Genomic DNA, 13,349 nt, shown 5'->3' on the forward strand with positions numbered 1-13,349 from the left:
TCCCACAAAATCTAAACAATAACATGAATTGAAAACAGAGAACCTAGAAAATTTAGAATTCAGGCTGTGACTGTCTTAACAATTAGTCCTGCTGTGCATAGTTATTATAGAATAAATGAAAAAGACAACACACAGGTATTCTGAATGGTGAAGTTGTCTTCAAAACTGAAGTGCTGAAATTTTCAACTTCAAGACTGGAGCATTGCACCAAGTGTCTCTGGACATTACAGACATAAATAATCCTTAGGTTTATTCACAGAACACCTTTCTGTGTTCAAGCCTTCAGAACTTCAGTTCATAAGCTTTTATATAAGCATGCAACCTATACAGCACTGGATTTTAAAAATTCCATTTATTAAAAGTAGCTACAGAAGTAACTGCAGAAAATTGGCTACTCAAAAACCAAGACATGGCTAAAATGATTAAAATCTACCAAAACATGATCAACAGTATGGAGCCAAGTTTTCAACCAAGCCAAAATAAACAAGAAAACCCACCTGACTCCTTGCACTTGTATTCTCAACTCATATATTAAAAAAAAAAAATCAACAATATGCAGGATCTGTTCTAAGTGTCACATAACCAGTTTGTCACTATGTCTGGGCCTTACCTCTCAGCTAGCATATCATTGCATATTTAGAAAATAGCCTGAAACAGCCATGTAAGTTTTATATTAAAGGAAGATTGCAGTGAGCACATTGCTGCATAAATCTGCCTCAAGATATATGGAAAGAAAGAAAGAATGGCTTGATGCTCTGGCTTGTCAGCCATCTACATATGCCAGAATATACTTCATTGATAATACTCAAGAGACTGTTCTGATAATACTCAAGAAATATTTTGGTGGCAATAAATTTATGGTAAAAAGTTTCCAGGAACCAGCCTTTGAAATAATGGGAGGCTTTAGGCACAGTGGACTATGAAAGAATACACCAGAAATCAGCTTTACACTGATCCCTTCAAAACATCTCCTATTACAAATATTATTGCTTTTTCAGTAACTGTTCCAGCAACCAAAGAGTGGCATATTCCCTAATGCTTTCAGTGCTATTCAAACAGAAAATCCTGAGCTGTAAAGTTGGGATGAGTAAATTGTTATCATTTCAGTCACCATTCTCTATCTGAATTATAACAGCCCCGACTGACAAGAAAGTCAAGACCTGGTTACAGCCATTAAGACTTGAGTATAGACATTGCACTTTGAATCCCACCTTATTCCTGCCAGAAATGCTCAAAGCATTTCCAGTACTGTTATTATCAGCACTTCTGTACTGATAATTTTTAAAAGCTTGTTTGTGCATGTTGGGTGTTAGCCTCCAGAAAGAAGAACTGAGCTTTAAAGCTCAGTATTTTTTAAAAAACAAAGGATTGCTCATTGTCAAACTGCAAAACTCACAAACTCTTAACTGTTCAGCTTTGGTATGTATTTATTAAAGTGGTAACAATTTTTTATGGAAAATTTACAAGTTTGACTCACATTTCCCAGATTCTTTTCTCTTCATTTCCCGAGGAGTGTAATTCCATTCCTTTGGAACTGTTTTCAGTAAACTTTCAGGAATGATTTGCTTGTGCTGGTACGTTCCATAGTTTTCTGTTGCCTCCCAAGAATGCATCAAGGAAATTATCTGCTTCACTATACCCTTGACTGAATTAATCAAAGTCAACTTCAAGCATCTGATAACCTCTGGCTCTGACTCACCACAACTGGAAACTTCAGAAGGAAAAATTATTAATTATTCATTAAGTGTAGTCATTTGTCTAAATCTATTTCAGAAAGAAATGTTTCAGAATTCTTACAGAAAGAAAAGCAATAACATTATGATTGATAGTAACTTAGATGTGTTGGTCTGTTACAAATTAAGGGAAGACATAAAGCAAAACAATGTAGTACCTTGTACCATCCCAATGCAGTACTGCCTAATAATACAATTTAATTTATTTCTTTTGCTCATACTTTAGCTTGTCTGCACTTTTTGCTGATCTAAGTTTTATTCCTCTTTGTGTGGCCTTTCTGCAACATTTCTGTATTTTTTTTTCTTCCTCTCAAAACTTCTACCTTTTGCAATCCCATTTTAAACTGAGGAACACCTGAGCACTTTTACCACCATTGTTTTCTTTGTTGTTGACACTCATGATTGTGTTTCCCCCTCTGGCATTCTCCTGTTTCCTTCCTTTATGCTCTCTGAAGATTTCCTGCATTTGTGACATCATTTGCAAGATCACCTTTCTAACCCACACCTCTCTGCTCTGGCTCAATACTCATTTTCCTTGGGGGCAGCATTAGTTGCTCGGGTTGTGGAGGTGCCTCTCCCTTTTCATGGAAAATCAGGAGCCCAGCTGCACCTCCCTTAAAAGACATCCTTCATTTTCTTTTCCCATTCTCCTCTTTTTTGTTTCTTAAATGGTGGCAAGTGTTTAGAGCTACTAAAGAGACAAAGGATCTGTGTTGGTAGAGAGCTACAGAAACTTCCTGCTGTCAGACTGTTGGTAGGACAGACACAGAACCCTGGGTGACAGCAACCTCTGCTTTCTTCACGATTTTCACCACTCCTACACTGACCTGATCGCTCCAAACACTTCAGTTAAACTGCAATTTTGAAGCAAGCTACTGTCACTTCATTTGATTTATTAAAGCGAAATTAATATGCACTACGCATCTGAAAGATGACAAGGTTTAACATCAAGGTTTTAAATATTTATTAACAAATTAAATACCTGTCATGGTGTATAAGAAATTCCACAACTGCTCTTGTTCCATGTATGTCTCAAAAGCAATGGCAAGAGATTTGGGTGATAAAGTGCAGTAAGATAAAACTGTGAAGATTGTTTCAACCAGAGCAGGCCGTTTGTTATTTATCTGCTCTGAGAGAGAACTCTGTTCATCACAATTAAATACTTCATTTCCTTCAAAAATAAACAAAAGAAATTATTACAGTAATTTCCAACTAATGCACATTCATAGTAAGAGATAGTATTAATAAAAACAAACTGCATACTATATTGAGTATTTCAAACATTGATAATAATACTTACAGATATGGAAATCTGATTTTCCTCCACATAATATCATTTGACTGTCTTCCTGAGCTATATGTAGCTATTAAAATCAAGACTCAAGCATATTTACAAACTATGGAAATGTCTTGTTAAATGCAAAATGCACTCAGTATAAAACTGGAATTTTATTATTTATTAACTATCAGTAAGAAGTAAATTCTACTGCTGCAGAACCCACCTAAAAACTGTTACTGCCAAACTCCTCTAACCATGTTGTCACAAGATTAAAAAAAAATTGAAATGAAATAAAAAATTTAAAATAACAAAATAATAAATAAAATAAAATAAGTAAAATTAGCAGCTGCACACTCCCCAAAATTTTTTGGCTTTGTTTTCAGTGTAAGATGAAACTGAGCAGAAGGTACAGAGCCAGAATTAAGTAAACACTTATAATTCAGATTTCTGGTTTGCAAAACAGAAAGTTTCTGTAAAATTGGTTTAGGTAAAAGAACACTTGAAAATTCATTGTCTTATGCCAGTTTGGTTGTCCATAGCTTAAGCAACCTGTGCAGGAGAAAGATGGGAGAGTGTACAGGCTGCATCATTCTAGTGGTTTCACCATCCTTCAGTATCCACCAGAGCAGAAAGTTACTTCTTGCCACTCAAGTCTGGGTGATTTGACTGCTGTAAAATTCAGAAATGCCCAGTGATAAGTTGCCTGATATGTTTATGGGAAAGAAACAAAAAAGTAGTGAAAGAAGCTAAAAAAGGAAAACCTAGAGGTATCTGAATTGTGAGATGAAAATTTGAATCATACTTTGATCATTTTATTGCAAATATTTGTTTCTTAAATTTAACCAAAATGTACAGAAGAGGACTTGCTGAGTTTTTAAATACTTTGTAAAGTGTCTTTGCAGGACATGATGGCAAATGTTGAATGCAACAATGATGTGATGGGTTTACTGCTTGCAATGAAGCCTAAATTTTCTGTATGATCAATCCACATGGCAACTTTGAGCTACAACTTACTAGTAATTTTCCCATGAACTTAGTACCAACAATAAATTTACATAATGGGAAAGAAGTATAAAAGAATTATTTAGGGATTTATACATATATATATATATCATATATATATTTTGTCTTACAACCACAACCTCTGAAATTTATTTTAGAAATTAAAACTAAAATAATGAAGTCATATTCAAAGTTACAATAGATTCTAGCTGTCAAAGATGACCAGAGAATGATTGCATTGGAGAGGAGCAACTCTTCAATCAAGCAAAGATCTTCAGGAATCCACTGAAAACCATTCTGAAAGAGAATTCATGGTGTCACCAGATTTTATTTAACTCTGAAGTAAATGGTGCCTTCACTGCAAGAACATCTGCCCCTTCAAAGCTGCAATGCAACACCTGAGTTTTCTGGCTGATAAACTGGCACCAGCAATGTCAGCTGGTTGATAGGTTTATCTACTTGTTCAGTGTAGCTGGTTAAATATTTTGAATTAGGAGTCTACAGGAAGATATGCAGATTTCCCTTGCCTTAGAATTTTTCTTTAACGTTTATTAGCTCACCTGTCATAACATTAAATAATCATCTTAGTTTGAACTCCAGTGCAGCCTTCTTGTTAATCATGATGTAAGAACAGTATTTATATGATAGGCATCATACTTGTTGCCCACTGATGCTTCCCACTATATATTTCTCTTTTTTTCTGCTCACTAAATCTGTATATGAAAAGCTCATCTTTGAAGGGAACCTACAGCTCCTGTAGGTAGCTCAAAGGAGATTCTTGTTTTATCAGGACTTACATCCATATAAAAATATGGCAATATAGTTGGGTATCTGTTATCTCCATGTAGCACAGTGTTCCATGTGCACAGAGGATGCCAAAATAAATAAAAATGTTATTGATGTTATTAATAAATCTCTTTATAAGGAAATAAAGTATCTTGTGAATAACAGCTATGTGTTAACCAGTCATCAATGAATCATTTTTCTCATGACAAAATAATGCACTTAACCTCTTGGGAAAGTACCATGTACTTCTAAAAGATCTTCAAAGAGTCAGACTTCCAAAGATAATTTATCTATATTTCTTTCTTACTGATGAAAATACCTCCCAGTAACTTGCAGACATTACCACTTTCATCCAATTTTTATCTGTTACTGGTTTAGCAATGAAATTAATCTTCATGAATTTAGAAAATCTTCCACTATTGACTCTGGAATTCTTCCCAAATGAATCCTTACAAAACAGACAAGCTATAAACAGTTATGCTGTCTATTTGACCAAGAGAGGTGGTCAAAATTCACATTTCTACACACTGTTTCATTTAGGAAGAGAAACAGAAGATGGAGCAAGTTATTTCCGATATGTTTCTTTTATTTGCCAAAAGCATAAAACTTCTCCTTTCTTTATAGTTAAAATCAGAGCAGCTGATGAGAATACAAAGGGATGTATTTTATAGTTTATAAATCCAAATCCTTCTGTGGACACTCTGCACTGCTTTATTCCTTGTGCTACATTCTTCTGTCACTGACTGTTTTTCTGTTCTTTTTCTGTACCTGTTCTTATTAATTAAATTTTATTTTTCTCTCACACAGTTGCTCCTCTCCAATGCAATCATTCTCTGGTCATCTTTGACAGCTAGAATCTATTGTAACTTTGAATATGACTTCATTATTTTAGTTTTTAATTTCTAAAATAAATTTCAGATCATATTAGTTCTATCCTGGATGAAATGCAGACCTTAACCCTACCCATTTCAGTATAGTAAAACACAAATAATAAGGTCTTCATATTAGTTGCTACCTCTGAATCCAATTAATCCTGAATTTGTGACAACTAAAAAAATCAACACACAGCAAAAAGACTTCAACAAGGTCATATTATCCATCCATAAATAATTAACATATTAGCAAACTAATTCTATGTATTTTTATACCTCAAATTCCATACTATCTTACTTGTGTTCAACTCCCTTTAGAATTTTTTTCTCCCTTAACATACTATTTTCAACTACCTGAGAAAACACTTCCATTGGTAAGTCCCTGGGTTAACAGCTTGAAGTGAGATCAACTTTACAAGGGTGTAGTGAAAAAAATCATTACTATCAGAATGTCTCCACTACTGATTTTATGGGTGAGTATGCTGAAATTGTGGCATTCTGCTAGACAAAATTTTATAAGGCAATATTTAATTTAGTCCTGTGGCCACATTAACTCTTTGTACTATATTGGGATCAATACTGACCAAGTTACCCTCCTAAAATCTATTCAGTATAGTGCTCCAGTGTAGCAAAAAGGTCCTACCAGAAATGAGTATCCAGCTGTATGATAGTGATGGTCAGAGAGAGTACCACAAATATATCACAGAGAGCATCTTCACTTTTTATTAAGTGAAGGGATGTGATTCTCATCCGGGCTCTTACATTTGTCCTGGTTTGGGCCAGGATAAAGGGGATTTTCTGTCTTGTACTTTTGCTTTCAGCTCAGTCTCCTGTAAGCAGCTGCACTGCTGAAATTCACAGCAAGTTTCCCAGTCAGTGTCTGCTTCTAGGACTGATACCACTGATGTTTAGAGTTACTGCTGGAGCCTGGTGTGCAGAGCCAAGGACACTGCTCAGCTCTGAGGAACATTTTACCCTCCAGGAGGAATAAAGAGGTCCCACCTGCAGCCTCCTTTGGGGAGGAACAGACAAGACAGATGCCAGAATTGACCAAACAGAGGATTCCATCCCATACACCTCACACTCAGGAGAAATTTGAGGGATCACGAGGGCCAAGCCAGATTTCCTGCTTCCAGCCTCCAGCTGCCTGCCCTTCCTGCCTTTCCTGCTTCCCTTTCCTTCACCCAGCACCCTGGAAGGATCCCATCCCTTCCTCTGCCTGTGCTCCTGATCCATCCCAGCCTGAATCTGTGTGTTCTGCCTCCAGCTCCCAACTGCTGCTGACCCCAGGAGTCCAGCCTGGACTTTCCCAGAGCTGCCCTGCAGCCTCAGTGGGGATGTGAGAGTTATTGGGGGAAAGGGGGGAGGAATGTGGTACCCCTTTTCTTGTATATTTGTATATATTTATTAATTTTTCCTATTTATCATTACTGTTTCATTAAAGCTGTGTAGTTCAGTTTCCAACCCATAAGTATCTCTCCCTTTTTCTCTCTCCTTTCTTTATCAGGGAGGAGAGAGAGATTAATAGAGAGCAGCTGTTACTCAGTTTAATTGCCAGGCCACTGTTAAACCCTGACAACATTCCTGTGTGGAAATTCATACCCAATATTTCAGAAACTCCACAAAATCTGTTTCCAGTTTTCTTTGGCTTGTCCCTGGAAAATCTTCAAAAGGAACAGGATATGTGCTTAAGGTCCTTTTCCTACTGATTTTCCAACTGGAATTACATTAAATGTGTCTACCTTTTTATCACATTGCTTGTCTGGGCACAGGATCCACTAAGTTCACTGGTCAGATGGATACTGTGAGAAGATGCCACTTTAAAGCTAATTTTTTAACCTTTTGATGTCAGGCTGTCATGATTCAGGTTGCTATCATGATGAAGCCAGGAGAACTTCCAGGGTTTTTGGAGCTTGTACTCACAAGCATCATCCCAGGTGATCCACAAATACCATCTCTGTCCAGTCCCTCTAAGAGACTTATTTATGCTCTCTTAAAACCAATTTTTTGAGGAAAAAACCTGCAAGACTACGTTTCCCCAAAATTGTATGTGGTTAGACCATGAGACTGCTGGAGTTCCTAGTTTCTCCAGTTCCCTGGTAGATTGTGTCTCGAGGATTATAACATCCAAGGAGTTATTACAAGGAAATAAAAAAAATAATTGCCTACAAGTACTTGAAACAGAAGTTTTACGTTGCCATACAGATTTAGGCAATGCCAGGATTTTGCAAGGGAGGTGGCAGTGATGTGCAGTTTCTTTTGCATTAAAAGATCTGCCTGATTCTGAAGTGGGGTCAGTTGGTGAAGCTGGTGAACACCCCTCACTGTTCTTTTAGGGTAACTTCCAGCAAGAAAGGAAAAAAAAAAAAAAGTGCTATTTCCTTTTAAAGGAAAATAATTAAATAAAAAATTGAATGACATTTAATTAAAATTTAATTGGTCTTAAAATTTACTTTACAATTCCACATTACACACTGTGACAGTTAAAGAGCAGTTTCACCAGGGGTAAAGAAATGGAGAGGAGGGGAAAAAAAATTCGTTCTTTAAGTATATTTTCAAGTAATTATTCTTGCCAGAAATCTGTTTATAAAAGCACAGTCTAAGAAAACTCTTCCAATCTACTAGTGTTGAGGGAGTTGGCTGATGCTGCATGGATTTTTTTTTTTCCCCTCCCCTCCTCACTTTTCTTATGTGTGCAAAGAAGATTACCTCTTTCTGAAGAAACTCAAATTTCTTTGGGTCCAATTTCAGATCTGCAGCCTTAAACTTATCAGAGAATATTTGCAGATATTACTATCACTTCTCATTTTGATGTTTTAAGTGGGGACCAGGACACCATCCAGGTTTAACCGTGCAGGCTACACAATATTTTTGCCCATTAGTCTCCCAGATATGCATCGTGCAAGCCAAAAAACATCAGGTGAAAATGCCAATGGCCTTGTCCTGCTGGGAAAGCAGTTTACAGCCAGTTTATCTCCACAGGCCAGTATCCACTTTAAAGCTGTGTGTAGAGAATGGAATTGAATCTTTGGAGCAACTGGAGTCTGATGTATTCATTGCAACGTGTAAGATTTTTTTAAAAGCAACACATTTTTTTTCTGTTGTACCTCATTAACTTGGTGCTACCACATCTTCCAAAAGTATGTGTGAGGGCCAAGGACTGGTTGAAGACTTCAGATGTGCCTTGATGATGATTTTCTTGATGATGATGATCTCTTTCTTACCTGCTTTGATAAATGGTGAGGTTTCTGTTGCCTGACCTGTCCTCCCTTTGGTATTAATCCTGGGCTGGGCCAGTGTGAGTCAAGGAAGATATTTTGCTTTTTGCTTTATTATGCAAAGAATAACTCCTGGTTCCTGGAAAGAAAGGCTCTAAAAAGAGAAGCCACAGACTCCTCTGCTGGCATGCTGAACATTTACAGCAAGTCTAGCAGAAATCCTGAGCTCACTTTTACCCTCCCCATCTTCATATCAGCATCTGCTGGATTCAGTAAATCATATTGCATAAGCACCACTTTCTTTACTCCTCTTTTATTTGTTGGTTGTAAAAATAATCTATTTCTGTTTCATGGGAGATAAGGCAATTCTGGTAAAGAAAAAATCTGCCAAGAAAATAGCTGAAGAGTTTGTTTTGTCAGAAAATTTACACCGTACCAGCTACCTTCATTACTTATTCTCACAAAGACACAGAAAAGACCCAAGTACCTTCACACACTCAAGAACATCTTAAAAGAAATTTTCTGAATGTTGAACCTATAGAAAGCAACTCTCAGACTCTGCTACACTGTAATTAACTGTAATTTAATAAACCCAGGTTCTTCAAACCTGCAATTTCTACTATAGAGTATATACAGATATACAATATTTGCCCAATATACAAATTTAGTTTTCCTACTATTTTTGCAAGCTACATTCACTGGAGAAAACTGATTCACCTTGGGGTATCCTCATTTATGGTCTTTAGTATTTTTGTTGTGATAACTTCTTGTTGAAGAAGTATGTTAGATATTATGTACATTTCGTTTACCATATTGCAAAAAAAAAAAATAAAAAAAAAAATTACAGAAATCAAAATCTTATTGCTTCCCTCTCCAGGAAGTTTATAGTTACCTGCACAGAGTTGCAATACTCTCAGCAAATGTGATAACCTTGTCAAAATATTTCACAACATTAAAACATGCATACATGTATTACCTAAAATACTCTTTCTACATGTGTTTGTGTGATGCCTACTGTAAATGTGACCAAGTATTGCTACAATATAAAAAATGTTATCATTACCTAAACAGATCTACATTTGAGCACCTCTTTATGCAGAATTTTTTATTTGTACCCTGTTTTTTTAAGGGAAAAGGAGAGTGTGAAATAAAGTAAAATGTGAGTAGGCTTTTCCTATTAAAAAACATCTTAGCATCAGTTTTTGCTGTCAATAGGGCAAATTGTTCAAAAAACATGGTATATTTTGCTTTTTATCTGTTCTCAAGCAGACTATTACACATTACAAAATTCTACAGTTGATAAGTACATAATTCTTTAAGTCATTTATCCTACTGAACATGAGTCCAAACCTGTCAGTGCTAGTACTAAGATATAGCTTATTAGTCAATTTTTCCTTGTACTAATAATACCAACTCACATAACATTTTTTTTTTTTTTTTATCTTACATAGCATCAAAAAGCTGCTGCATAGGAGCAGGAATGAAAAATATAATAATTTTCTCATTAGACAATTAATCTTATTGAAATTAATTTAGAAGATCATCAGATCATCAAGGGTTTCAGCTTTATGTAAAGACAGTTGATTCATACCAATATTGTTATTACATTAATAAAGTCTGTGTAAATAGCACATTTTCTAATTCAGAGTAGCACACATTTCCCTGAAGCCCATGAGGCTGGTCAGTCAATAGATTAATACAGTCTGTCACATAATACCTGTGATAATTTAAGCAGCCAGTAAAATTCAATACAGGATAACAGTAGGGTAAGAATATGATCCTGATCAAACATTTGTCAGTCTTTGTAAAAGATGACAGGTATTTGAATAGGAAAGGAGATGCAGTGCAGCTCTCAATAAAATGCATGACAGAAGTGGAAGCAATGTTGTACCCCTGACAAATGTTGGACCACTTTAAAATGACAGAAATAAATTATGTTATATCTAATATTATGTGGATCTAGTAGGGTTTTTTTTTTTTTATATAGTTAGGGAGAATTCTTTCACTGAAGAAAGAAACTGAGACTCCCATTCACTCTTACTGTAAAATTATGTCAAGCAGTTGACTATACCATTAGCTTTTCAACAACCTGATCATTTGATACAAACCCTATTAAAAGGGAAGATGTGATGAAATTTGTTGCTTCAAACACAGTATTAGAAGAATGAAAAGAAAACCTTGTAGAACCATTCTTGTATTTGTTCTCCTTTCATAATTTGCTCATTGTTCTCCTCTCAAGTATTAACATGAGGGAGCATATAAATGTGCTTCTAGACTGCCTACAGTGACAAACATATGATAACTTAAATAAAACCTCTAAGAAGCTTTTCACTGCTGAAACATAACAAGTTGAAAGTGATCTTTCAAGCTACTAATCCACACTTTCTAAAAAATCTGTGTAAAGCAGTTGTGGTATCAAAGCTCTGCTAAGTTCAAATTAATTTTCTCTCATTTGCATTTCTGATAGCAGCCTGTTTTATCAAATTGTAGCCTGCTTTGGAACTATGGCTACTCAGATGGATTCCAAAACATCCTCATTAAAAACCTGATGATTTTCTCTTTCTTTTTACCCATTTAGGAACTTTCTTGCTTATAACTGCACGGCCACTGACACCCCCCAAAAATGGTTGACAGCCTTCCTTCAGTATTTAAGTAGTTAAAGATGAATTTGTGTATCTCACTGATGGAAGGATTGGAATTGCAAATACTTACTTGAACTTCTCAGCAAGATTTTCACCAAGAGACAATCATGATGTAGCAACGTGTCCAAAAGCAAGTCCAAATTACAGTATGGCTGGGATAAGAGCAGTTTCAGCTGACCCTGGGCTGTCATTTCTCTGGCTGATGGAGCTCTTTCAAAATGTAAGATAAAGATAAAATAATTCGGTTAATTTACCCATGAAATTAAAATCCTTAAAGTGCAGATGTAATGCTAACTCCCTTAAATGTCAGTTCCTCCCAGATTAGTCTGAAAATGCTTTAATGCATGCTAAATTAAGGCAGCTCAGGGAAGGAATTACACTTAATCTCAACTAGCTGAAAGAAAATTCAGATTTGGTAGCCTGCCAAAGTTATAACTGATACAAAGCAACCTCACTTATCTCTTTTATGAAACCATGTTTGCCTTGTCCTATCAAGCAAAAAAAAAAAAAAAAAAAAAAACACAAGTTTTTTTTTGGTGCCTGAATAATTTGAAGGATATAATTCTTTAGTTCACTGTTACATTAATTGTTTACTAAGAGGTCTGCAGTGTCCTGAACAAAGTATATGAAGGTTTTAATAAAAACAAACAGAGAGAATGCTCAGATGAGCTGCAAGATTCAGCATTATGATGACCAGATCTTATTTGTCCTGAAAAATCCACTTGTAATATCAGGCTGTCTGTATAACTGCTTTGTCAGCATGGAAAAATATAGAAAAATATAGAGAAAGCATAGAACACATTAATTAGCTTTTAAGGAGACAGCAGTTTGTCTTCTGCTTGTGGTTTCCACCTTCTGCAAAAGTTTAGGTTTCAAAAATAAAAACTATTCCAGGCCTTCCTCTGAACTCAGCCAATGACTCAACACCAACCACTGAACTCACATTGGAGCAATTAAATTAAAAAAACCCCACCACATGTATTTTCCTCCAAGTTGATTATCACCCATTGTATTTACTATGTGGCACGGCTCAACAAAAATATTTTTGCATAGAAGTGCATAGTGGATTATTTACTACATAAAAAAATACATACCCACATATAGATAAATTTAAATCTTGCAGCTGAAATAACTTTTCTAGATTTGAAACACACTGCATTCAGACTTTCACCATTGGGACTTTGCATTTTTAGTAGTATTATCTTAATTTCTGTATGTTCAAAATTATTTATAATGTATGTAAGCTGTAATGCATGTTAAGAAATAAATAGTAGTTAGCAATGAAATTTTAAAGTATAAAAATTACTGTATCACACTACAAGTAGTGCTGTGGCTGAGAGTAAACTCAATATTATATGGGCCAGTTTCATTTTGTTTCTCCCTTGAATGCCATATTATCAAACCTGATACATCACTCATTGTCTTCAAACTATCAGAAAAGGGACAAGTTTGGTCAATTAGATTCATGAAGGATTATTTTAGAGGATTATTTGAAGGATTATTTTTATTATGAAGGAATATTTTAAATTACTTTAGAAACAAATGCCGTTTTTAGAATATTCGAGTTGAAATAAAACTTCTCTGCCATTGACCAGATGGGAAGTTATCATGTTGTAATATACACTGGTTCTTGGCTCCTAAAGCCTCCTGCAAATTGAGATGTACAATGGTGTGACTCACTTGGAGGAAAAATAAAATATAGCAGACATTCCCTACAGCCATGAAGCTAGCACTGATAAATGCACTGAGACGTTCTGTAATGTGCATATGGAGAGGCATATGTTCTGCCTTCCTTGTAGCTCAGTACTAGTGAAAAT

The 13,349-nt window shown here is 35.5% G+C and overlaps 1 protein-coding gene across 4 annotated transcripts in view; it reads right to left on the bottom strand.

The window, feature by feature from the left end:
• KIAA0825 (KIAA0825 ortholog) overlaps positions 1–13,349 on the bottom strand; it is a 232,423-nt gene that overhangs the window by 122,937 nt on the left and 96,137 nt on the right. For all 4 annotated transcript variants that reach the window (XM_071731888.1, XM_071731889.1, XM_071731887.1 and 1 more), the window contains exons 13-15: positions 11,603–11,742; positions 2,716–2,904; positions 1,478–1,711 (exon numbers count right to left, since the gene is read on the bottom strand). In XM_071731888.1, the coding sequence (XP_071587989.1) occupies positions 1,478–1,711; positions 2,716–2,904; positions 11,603–11,742 (563 nt within the window). The remainder of the gene's footprint in view (positions 1–1,477; positions 1,712–2,715; positions 2,905–11,602; positions 11,743–13,349) is intronic.

Source organism: Heliangelus exortis, chromosome Z, assembly GCF_036169615.1.
Source record: "Heliangelus exortis chromosome Z, bHelExo1.hap1, whole genome shotgun sequence".
In the NCBI taxonomy this organism is placed as follows: domain Eukaryota; kingdom Metazoa; phylum Chordata; class Aves; order Apodiformes; family Trochilidae; genus Heliangelus; species Heliangelus exortis.